An 11,766-nucleotide genomic window follows, 5' to 3' on the forward strand; every position below is an offset into this window, starting at 1 on the left:
GGCTGCAAGAGTTTATATCAAAGTTGAGTATTGTGAGCTAGTGACAAGCATGTAATAACGTCTCGTATTTGAAAATAATGTTAGCTACTTTTAATTCACTAACTGGTATTAGATTTAATTCAAGCTTAAAGAATTGGAATGAAAAAACTTAGTGTATCTTAAAGAAACAAAACATAAGAAGAACGGACGAGATTCGAACCCTGAACCACCAGTACAAAAATCTTGTTCACTAACCCCTCACCTAACAAGCCATCAACTTCTATGTTTTAAATTTGCAAGCAAATGATACCATTATACGTTTGTGCAATCAATGTTTTGCTGTTTTCCTCTTCAAGAACGTAACATGTTTACGACGATTCGTTTCGTTTTCCATTAGAGCTTCTAAGGAGATGATTTGTGTTTGAGTATAGGATCTTTTGTTTCCTTTAACCGACAGTTCTAGCAAATACAACTCAATTGAAATAGCTGTAAACAAAAACTAGTATTGTCTTAGAAAGTATTCCTAAAAGGGAGAAACTCCATCGTGCACCCTGAACAGTGACGGGAGTGCGTTGAGCGAGGCCAACAGCAAAATGGGGTCCATTGAAGATTCGTAACTCCACTTTGAAGGGTTTTAATTAATTTCACACTTTTTCCTCAATGTCTAAAATGTAACTACTTAGCCTTAGATGAAAAGAAAGTTGTGAAGGAGCTATAGACTGTGAAGTCTACCGAAAAGATTTATCACGTCCTTGCAGCAACTATTTCCAGCAAAAGAGAATAAGTACATCAGACCTAAGTTTTCAGAAACGCTAAAAAACCTTCCCGAGGCGTATTTGTATATGTTTCAACACGTGTATAACTGATTAATTGTAGCAAAAGAACTGACAAACTCTAAGACAAGAAGAAGAATCTTGTATTGTAGCATTGCAATTGGTGAGAAAAGCTTAAAAATGGAAAAAAATATTTTTATGTACTTATTCCCTTTTTCCAATCAGTGGTTCAATTATGAGCCTATATTTTTGAGGTGTTAAAAATAATAATCATAAGAAGAAAACTTATTAACTGGTAGGTTACGCTGGACTCTTAATTGTGCATATGGAATAATGGAACGTGGGGTTATACAGAGGACTTTGGATTTCTGTTGGCGATCAATTAATCTTTACCCTAGTAGGGAATGCTGGTTGGTTCGGATTTCGAACAGTAATGAAGATCAAGATTGATTGAAATTTCAACTTAGAATGAAATAAATAAAAATCTAATCTTATACAACTATCATTGATCGTAGTGTTCCGTATTTGTTTAGACGCCTATTCTTTTATAACTTTACCTATGGTGCATGGAGTTGTTGGTTAGACCCCAGCTCGCGCTGAATGAACTTTATTATGGACAAACACCGTGTGCATGAGTTTTCTCGGGTTTCTCCCGTTTCCTCCCACTTTCTTCATTAAACGATTTCATTCATTTCTCACCATCACTGTCTCCATTAGCGTAGTCGCCATAACGTGGGACGTAAAACTTAAATATTTCGTTTAGTTTTTCTTTTATAACTTTATCTCACTTTTCCTGAGACGAGAGCAAAATCTAAGCGAGTATTCAGTGAATTAAACCACTATATTCATAGCACAATAGTACAGAATGAAGTTTAGCTCTTTGGCAATCTCCAGCATGCAGAGCAAAAAAAAGCCAATGCATTGATATTGAAACAGTAGTTAACGAATTCCTCTGCGAAAAAGATAACCCGTACTGTTGTGTTTCAGATGATAATTTATAATTATACTTAGTTGGTTGAAATTTCTCCATAGTTGTGGGGGCGAGATACTGAAAAAATCCCTACCAAGAGGTGAAGATGACATGTAAAAGTAGTCAAATACGAACGAAATTAGTGTCGAATTCATGTGCAAAGATGAAAAGTGACATTGTGGATGCTGCTTAAGTCCAAAATAAGCCTTGGTTGGCTTCGAGTTGACAATGGGAGGGTGACAGGAATAAAGAATCGAAAATATCCTATATTTGTGTCGAATGAATAGTTTTCGGGATCACTGACATAAAAGGTGATATTTCAGATGTGTATATGTCCAAGGTTGACCATATTGAAATGGGGTCATAGGGAGAACCAGTAAATACTTCAGAACAGTTCCTTTTTGGTGCGATTCAAGACACTGAGAGTGAAAAGTGATAATGCACAAATAACATTCTGAATTATCGGAGATATGACTTCTGGGGAAGTGTCGTTGCTCCAGGGAGGCATTACTAACTGATCACTCCCTAAAATCGTCACTGTTTTGCAGGGCCGTAGACAGAAATTCATTTCAGCGATCGAAAGCTTGACAGGAATTTATTTCAGCGATTGAGTGCATATTTTACTAAAATGTCTATCATCCAGGGGCGGATCCAGGATGATTGTTTGGGAGGGGCGGTCGTTCGAAGTCAAATCAAGGTAAGAGCGGATTGCAAAAAGAGAAAAGAAAAAGTAAGAAAGAAAGAAAAGAAAAGAAAGAAAAGAAAAAATAGAAAATGAGAAAGAGATCTTCTGTAGAATTAACTTTCTTAAGAAAGTAAGGTCTATCTACTTTAGGTTTTAATTTACGTTTATAATACAAAGACGAAAAAAATACTTAGGATATGTTTTATTTTTAAAATAAAAAGTATAAAAAGTTCCCTATTCTGGGGGATGCGATCACCCCAAACACACTCCCCTGGATCCGCCCCTGCTATCACCATCTATAAAATTAGATATATATACAAACAAAAAAGTAGTGTTTTCGTGGGGGCAAAAGCTCTGGATTGCCAAGGCCTGCATCCTGTGTATGTCCCTGCTGCTCTGAATTGTCAAAAGCTCCTCTTCAAAGGTAAGACATAAAATGTAAATAATAAACGTGTAACATAGAATACAATAAAAGTAGAAAATATGTTATAATTAAGAAATAGAAAATAATTATAAAATAAATTTGAAGGACAATTTTAAAAAAATCAATAATACTTGAAAGTAAAATATACTTTTAAAACAATTTTGCATTTATGCAGGGCTACAAACAAGTGAGGGGTGCCATGTAAATTTAGTAACAAATACAATATTGGAAAATTATTTCGAATTAAACTAGCTGTGACTACGTTACTTCAAACTTGAACTTGTGGAATATACAGTATGAGCGTAGCTCAAATCAAATAATCAATAAGAATGGTCTTGATTGGAAGCTCGGACCATCCACGTAAAATTAACTTACATTAACCATTCACCTAACAGAAAAAGACGCACAGGGCTTGGCACTACTTTATCAGATGGTTCTATCAAATGTCACTTAATTAGAACAATAGTAAGAAATTTTAAAGCTTTAAAAAGTGTCCTGAAGAAGAGGAAGTTCATTTTGCACATTGTAACTAAGTTACAAGAGGTTTACGTCCTAACTGAACGGCGCATCTACCGAGTCAACTTTTGGAATATCCCCTTAAGGTAGCTTTCAACGCAGCTAAGGGAAACGTATGTGAATGAGTAATAGAATCCTGCGTAGCAGAATGGATAAAGTCATGGTTCGATGACCACAAGGTTCGTGGTTCGAAACCCGTCTCCAAAACCAGATTTTTTAAAATCTTAATTCCTCAGTTCTGAAGGTCTTTCTCCCCTTTCGTAATCATCTGATGCTCTAAAAAGAGTTCTCCACATTAATTCGACAACTGCCTAATGTGATCCTCGCAGTTCGAAAACTTCCCTTCTTATCTTTCACAAAATCAGAATTTTCGTCATAATACGAATACTGTCCGATCATTTTTCCCCAATTCTAAATCTGTGTATACAAATCATCCCCCCCCTCTCTCTCTCTCTCTCTCTCTCTCTCTCTCTCTCTCTCTCTCTCTCTCTCTCTCTCTCTCTCTCTCTCTCTCTCTCTCTCTCTCTCTCTCTCTCTCTCTATGGCTTGAGATCAAACCTTCGACTCTTGAAACCAAATGTAAGCTCTTTAGCAATGTGCTATCGTAACTCTATAGGTTTGTTGTTAAAACCAGTGTCTTTTAGACTTAATTGTGGGGGGGAGGAAGAGATTCTCCGGCGACATAAAATTTTCACTTTTTATTAGTGCATTACTATACATTTGATCAAAAAATACGTATTTATGAAGCTCAAGAGAGGGGGAATTACCCTCCTGTCCTGCCCAAATGACGCCCCTGAAACATTTGCTTGCACTTACTGAAAAGAAATTCAATGAATCATTGAATAAAACTCGTTTCTGTCCGTAGATATTTTAGAGCTCTTGGCAATTTCCATAGATTTCTTAGGGAGCATCTTACTAGCTTGCACTCTTTAAAGAAAGAAAAGAATGAAACTAAAGATATTTATGAAGCTCTGGGAAGATTGTGTGACTTTCCTTTAATTTAGGCTCTTAAAAATATTTCAGAACAAACGAATGGAAAAGACTGTTTTAAAGCTATAACGTTGTAAACTTGATTCCTGTTTCTTTTTCAGCTGAATGGAAAGAGTGTACTACGTCACACACACTGCTTTAGACAAGGAGATATGGAGGACGGGAAGGAGTTGGAATAAATACTAGAAGCAACTAATCGATTGATACATGTATTGCGGGAATGCATAAGAAAACTGGGCAAGAGTTTGTTATTCATTTGGACTTAGAATTTTTGTAACAAATTTTATGCCGCGGACTGTACCAAGAGGTGCTACTCGAAACATGTTTTAAAGGGCCGCGGTGACTCAGTGGTAGAGCGTTCATCTCTGATGCATGGGGTCTCGGGTTCAAACCCTGCTTCCGCCAAGTGAACTTTCTGGTGGACAAACACCGTGTGCGTGGGTTTCCTAGGAGTTTCCTCCCACTTTCTTCATTCCACCTTTTTATGCATTTCTCATCATGACTGTCTCCTTTAGCCTAGCCGGCATAACCGTGGGCCGTAAAATTCAAAAATTTCATTTAATTTCGAAACATGTTTCATTCAATTGCAAGCTTCGCCCTTACCTAGTGGTCTAAGGCAGCGTTTCCCAACCGGTGTGCCGTGAATGGGCCGCTGGTGTGCGCGAGGAATCGAAACAAAATTATTAGTTTTATAGCAATCAAATTGCTAAACGTAGGGAATAATGTATATTTGTATTTCACATTACTGTGAAACTCGACTATGAACCTACAATTTTAAGTTTCATTCCGGGTTACTATTCAGTACATTTCTAATGTTGAAAAAGTATTTATCATTGTTATGACCATTATCGCTTCTTTATTGTTAAAACTATTTCGTAACTTGAAAATTTAAAATATCATTCAATCCTTTCAAAAAATTACCTACATTTTGTGTTTTAAAAAGTAAAAGAGATTTGTTTGTTCGTTCGTTATATAATGATCTTCCTTCTTAGTAAAAAGTTGGATACAGTTTTTAAAAAGAAAGCGTATTTCTAAAAACCTGAGTCCAATATTTCATTGCAATTGTTTTCTATTTTTAAATTAGAATGAAAAATAAGCATAATGATTTACCACGGGGAAGAACCAGTGATAGAGCTTTATTTTGTGAGAAGATCAATAATCACAGAAAAAAATACCAATGTGTTTCATATTTACAAATAACAATATCTATAAGTGTGCCGCGAGAATCCAAGTAACACCCGTAGTGTGCCGCAAGTTGAAAAAGGTTGGGAAACGCTGGTCTAAGGCGTTAGCTTGTAGATCGGGCGGTGCTATTAAAGGTTAGTTCGAGTTCCACTAGAGTACAATGACTTTGTTTACCCACTTGCTGACTACACCTGAAATTTTGTGATAAGATATAACTATGATTTTTATTATTATCATTATTATTTGTTAAACTATGAAATTCAAAATACTGTACAACCAATTCAGTATTTACTTAAACTAAATAATTTATTTGCGAATATGCAGTCGTCCAATATACTATTTGTAAGATTTTGATTTTGGAAATTAAGTATATATAAAGTTGAATAGTAAAAGCATTTAAGATAAAACATATTGATTATATTAGTAAAAATATTGATTAATTAATTAGTTAAACATGCCTTTCCAGCCAGTCGAAAAAATATTCGAGTGTTAATCCAACCTGAAATCGATACTTTACACGACAATATTTACGTAATTAGTATCGTAATTCTTTATAAGTTATGATTTTGCGATTTCAAAGTGCAGAACAAGAAACAAATGTAATATTATATTTGTTAAGAAAACCTTTTAAACAGTGTTGATTTATAAGGGTAACATGAAAGGACTTTGGGACCCCTCGAACTAAGAAATTTTCCCCTTCAGGGTTATACTTTCAGTCGTACTCAATGTAGATTACCAGTATTTTGAAGTACTCCTTACTCCTGCATATTGAACATCCCCACGGGAAAATCTGAAATCACTACTGCTTATAGATTTGTTTTTGTCCCAAACCAAAGTATAACAATGAAATGGTGAACATACTTAATATTTTGTTTTCAGTTATGGTAGGGATTTTAGATTTGTAATTTGTATAAAGTTCCTTTCTAATGAAATTGAGTGCAAAAGAGTTTCCAAAGAGTTATTCAAAACATGTTCTGTTTCCGAATGAAAATCGGAACACACTTTAGAAAATGACTTCTTACAGGGTTTGAACACATAACCATCTGGGTGATAGACTAATGATCTAAACCCCTCGACCACTTCGTTCCAATCGCAGACCTTCTTTTTGATTTTTGTAAAAAATATTTTCTCAATACTCGCGTTTGTTTAGACCGATATTACTATGAGTTTGCGGTGAATATTTGGACGTTACAGTTCTTGCAATGTACACAAGTACTTTTCGGATTAAACACATCGATTTTACGTCCTAATGACGTATGTGAAACAGGTTGAATTTGTGAAATGATTGAGGTTGTAGCGATCGTAAATGTTTTGATAGTAATGAGTCTGGATATGCAAACCTGTTTAACGTGGGGATTTACTTTCTTGAAATATGGTACTTACAATTTTATGGGATGATGATGCCGTGAATTCACTATTGAGCGTGGATTGGTCATTAAAGGAGTAAATTTTTGCACAGCCCTAACATGGAATTATTAATTACACAACTGTTTATCATGAATTGTATAACAGCAAGATCATACAGTATATGAAAATGAAACTAGTATCACGTAAATGTTTGGTTCCTAATCTTGTTACCAAACTATTGCAGAGGACTCTTATTACACATGTGTGACATTGAAAAGTAAATGTAAGATATGTGACAACCACCCTACTCCTATCTGATAAGACGAATTTTCTCCTTCCACCAGTCAGCGTAAAATGAAAGGTTACTTGTATCTCAGCTTTCACCGAAAAACCGAACATTAGTAATTCAACATTATTGAAAGTTATTTAATTTGAATACTATGGGAGTAAACCATAAGTGTGTAATTATTTTAATGACAGAAATAAATAAAAATATTTACAAAAATCTATGTACTGTGTGGAGCAAAGTGTGAGATTAGTACTAGTTTTGTGTCTGATTCAATTGTGTTAGATTTTTGCATTTTCATAAATACCGATTTACATTGTGTTGGAAATTCTTTAGATATTTTGATTCGGCTACATCATGGATTTGATATTATTGCTTTCTCTCGTACAACAACGGAGTAACCAGCAAGTTATTTTAGGAGAAGGGTGTGATTTTTTTCCGAAGAGCTGGACTTTCCATACTGAAAGCAATCCAAAAATATGGAAGCATGAGTAACGATGTTTGTAATTAATTTAAACCACATAGTGAATATTAATTAAAAATGGCTACTTACCATGAATCCTCCCTTGGAAAACCTAAATATTTTTCATATGTTTCGGAACTCGCAGCTTGTTCGGAAGGAACCAGCTACGAGTTCCGAAACGTATGAAAAATATTTAGGCATTCCAAGGGAGGATTCATGGTAAGTAGCCAATCTTTTGTTAATTAAGAATCATCCTCTCTTGCGCTCATATAATTATATAGTGAATATTTTAGGGAAGAAAGAAGATAACCGGATTGCAGTCTATAAATTGGTTAACATGTGAAGATCGATGGAACATTACCTGCTTCGAAAATGCTCTCAGATGAAGGGCGAAATATCAGCAAACTATACACAAGTAAATAATAAAAAAGCCACTTTTAGTAGTTTCGAAATAGTAGTAAGTATATAAAGATATACAGTAAGAAACCTTGTAAGAAGGATGATAGAATACACTTAAAATTAATTAACATCGACAAGATCTTCTGTGTGAGTTGACAACCCATGGAAAGGACGATATGACTTCATTAAAATATTGATGCTTAATAATATGAATTACAGGTATGAAATATGATTACTTAGTAACACCATTACATAATTATTCATAAGTATATACTGTATACAGAATGATAACACTGATAATTTTGAGTTTCTTTTATGTTTACACAACAACCAGTTTACAAGATTCACCAATTTCAAACTGTTTTCTAATCAATTGGCCATCGAAGTGTAATGTATTTTACACCATCAGTCATCACTGTGTAAGTGTGTGGCAGTGGTGTTAACAGCTCATCATACTTTACAAACAGATGGTTATTTGTTACACAGACCTCGTAAGCAAAAACATGTTCATAGAAGGCAATCGTGTCCAAAGCTACACAAGAAAAAATTATATCATCATCATGAATTATAATGTCTTTTACTTGACCAAAAACATGAAGTCCATTGGATTCATCAATGTCAAGTGCAATTGTAGAAGACAAAGAAAAGGTATGGCCCTTCACTTTAACCTTTGTAACAGACATAAGGTCTGCTTCAGAGTGTAATGCATACCTCTGCTTAACCTCTATTGCTGTATCACTGTTAAACCTCCTCTTTTTTCCATGAGAAATGTGATGTGCCAAATTGTTATTAAGAAGTAAGTCATTAACGAGTAATTGATTTCGTATTGCAATTGATTTGCAGACATTTACCCTGCTGTGTGAGACATTAGCCATGAACTTTGAAATTCTATGTCTTGCTTCAAATCTCATGGTCCATATTTGGTTCAGTGGTCCAAATTTTTTTCATCATTGCAGGGTAGTGGGTGAGGAAATGAAACTGGTTTCAAATGACATTTTGTCAATGAACAGTACATTTCATTGAACTCTGCTATCAAAGTTTGTAGTTGAATCACAGTATCATCATAAACCCTGTTATTTAGAAGTCTTTCTGTAATTTTGCGTAATTGAATATACAACAGCCAAACATAATTGTTAGTGGGTACGTAATATCCCACCAATAGGCCAAAGTACCTCACCAAAATAAGCATTTCGTGAGCTGACGTCTTTATGTTTATGTTCCCCCCATCAATCTGAATACAGTTTGTAGGTTTTGAATTGGAATCTGGACCATAATTAAAGTTAGCAAGGTTCATTTGCAAAGTCTCAATGGTAATTGCTTTACTTTCTTGTACCAAATAATTGACAATGAATGACATTACATAACGACAGCAACCTTCAAACCAATCATGCATTATGTCGACAGCAACATTGTTAAACAGGTCAAACCACACACATTTCTCCTTTATGCCAGTCTTAGATACATCATTTACCTGCAACTGATCTTCATATGTCAGAACACTCCTGAGCAAAGTGGGAACCTCTGTGGTTAATTTTTGTAATTCGTTCTTATTTGCATTGCATATCCTGCAACAGTGATTACCAACAAAATTTGAAACAAAACCCAGAATACTGTTCAACCCTAAATTGTCACCAGTTATAGCAGGAACAATGAATTTTACAACACCTTTAAAACAGCTTGTTGATACCTGTACGCCAGTTTTTCTTAGGAAATTCAGTTCATCTATTACCTTTTGAAGCGTAACTGCATTTCCAAATTTTGTTCTGTCAGCTGAATGAAATAAAGATACAAGGAAAATATTCTTCAACTGTGACACATAGTAAGGGGGCAGAAGTGGAAGTGAAAGATATATAGCACCTAATTTATGAATTCCAGCATGTGACCCCAGTGCGTTCCCAATTTCAACATCATCAAAGAAAATAATAACAGGTACTACTAATGTATGTCTTGAGTATTCTTGTGAAGGCTGCATGTTCTTCCATACAGAACCATGAATTATGTTCAAAAGAGGACTGCCATTGTCTTCACAGTTATTCAAATATTGCAAGTAGTTCAATGTTTCACGTATAAATGAGTCCTTACTGAAAAGTTTTTGTAATAATACTCGCAATGGAATCATTTGCATAGTACAAGGAACAGATTCTATGTTGCTACCACAAGCCGTGTGTCTTCTTTCCATGCGTTCCCCAATTAAAACTTCCTGTGGACTAATGTATGTGCCTAATACCTCAAAATATTGCAAACGCTTGTAATCTGTTTCAAACCCGTTTAGAGGTTCTATTGAGAGAACTTCTTCAAGAGCTAATTGAAACTTACCAGGCAACTCTTCTACACCTGCGTCCTCTAAAACCATTGCTTGTAAAGATCTCTTCACATTGTGACTAAATAAGGATTTCATTCCATCAACCACAACTTGTACATGTGAACGGCTAAAAGTTGGATGTGCATACAGTTTAGAAATGAATTTACTCATATGATCCTCCACTACATTTTGTACTGTATAGTTTGTGACAACTTGACTACTTTTCTCTACAACAGGCTGTGACAAATTACCACGTGACTGCAATACAGTTACATCACTGTCTGCTAACAATACACTACTACTCCTATTACTACATTGCTTTTTATTTTTATGTACATGGGATATGTGTCTTTGCAGTGATCTATTATATGAAAAATACCTGTAACAACCCTCATATATACAAGGAAACATGGTACCTCTTGCCATATTTTTGCACAGATTTCTTGTATGATAATGAATATCAGATGGACGATTGAAATTCTTTTTACATGCAAAACAGGTAAACATTATGTATCTTTATTGTGGTTCACTTATGCCTAAATCAGACATGAGACACCGAACACCTTGAGTCATTCTATCATGAACTGTTTTAATACCATAAAATCCCCTTTGCATTAACAACCAGACACTTTCTGACTCCTCAGGATACCTAGCACTAGTAGCATGAAAGATTTTGAAACATGTGTCAACAGCGCTTTGTAATGAATTGAATTTGTACAAAGTGTTCTCGACGACGACATAGGAGCATGTAACTGACGTTATGTCCTCACCCACAAGAACAACCAAAGGCTGAAATGTAGCCCCCAGTTTTTGTAGTTTTTCTTTCCTCTGTTGAATTGTGTTCTGCAGGTGACTGTCAGATGTAATGTGTGTGATGAATCCATCACGTATTTGAATTTTTATGGGCGCCATGTTGTCCTCTTACAGTTCCTCTTGATGGGTACCACAGGTAGCAACAGTGGCAGACAAATCAGAGCAACATTTGTCTTCACGTCAGGTGAAATGTCCTTATCTGAAATCAGTAAATGGTGAATTACATGACAGGTCTCCATATAAGTGAGGTCATTTTTATGTACTATCTGTGGCACATAAATGAAAACTTAATTCACTGTTATACGAAAGCAATTAAATAAGATGGAGAGGATGCTGACTCGGTAGTAACTTCAGTTTTACACACTTTACAAGCTGTAGATGTTTTAAAACTTTTTTCAACAGTGCCAATGATATGTCTATGTAATCAGATTTGTGGACTAAGTTCTCTTCCATTCAAGACTTCCTACAAGAAGTTGCAGTGCGTAAACAAAAATAAAGGCCAATTACGCACTACTTTTAAAACCAAAAACATGTCAATATCATTATGTGGCACTTCCCGGTGTGAGGGACGCTTACTATCTACCGATTAAGCTCAATACTTTTGTTTTCTCTCAAACGTCTATATAATAGTTTA

General features: G+C 35.1%; 1 protein-coding gene across 1 annotated transcript; it reads right to left on the minus strand.

The window, feature by feature from the left end:
• Nucleotides 1-8,942: 8,942 nt before the first annotated feature.
• On the minus strand, nt 8,943-10,745 carry LOC145679269 (uncharacterized). The gene has a single exon (XM_081749857.1). It carries the CDS (start codon nt 10,743-10,745, stop codon nt 8,943-8,945), a length of 1,803 nt encoding a protein of 600 aa, XP_081605983.1.
• Nucleotides 10,746-11,766: the final 1,021 nt, after the last annotated feature.

The sequence above is a fragment of the Thermobia domestica genome, chromosome 2 (genome assembly GCF_964235325.1).
Source record: "Thermobia domestica chromosome 2, izTheDome1.hap1.1, whole genome shotgun sequence".
NCBI classification, from domain to species: domain Eukaryota; kingdom Metazoa; phylum Arthropoda; class Insecta; order Zygentoma; family Lepismatidae; genus Thermobia; species Thermobia domestica.

What these genes read in the sequence shown, in the direction of transcription:
- LOC145679269 (XM_081749857.1), bottom strand. Translation starts at nt 10,745, where the DNA reads ATGGCAAGAGGTACCATGTTTCCTTGTATATATGAGGGTTGTTACAGG.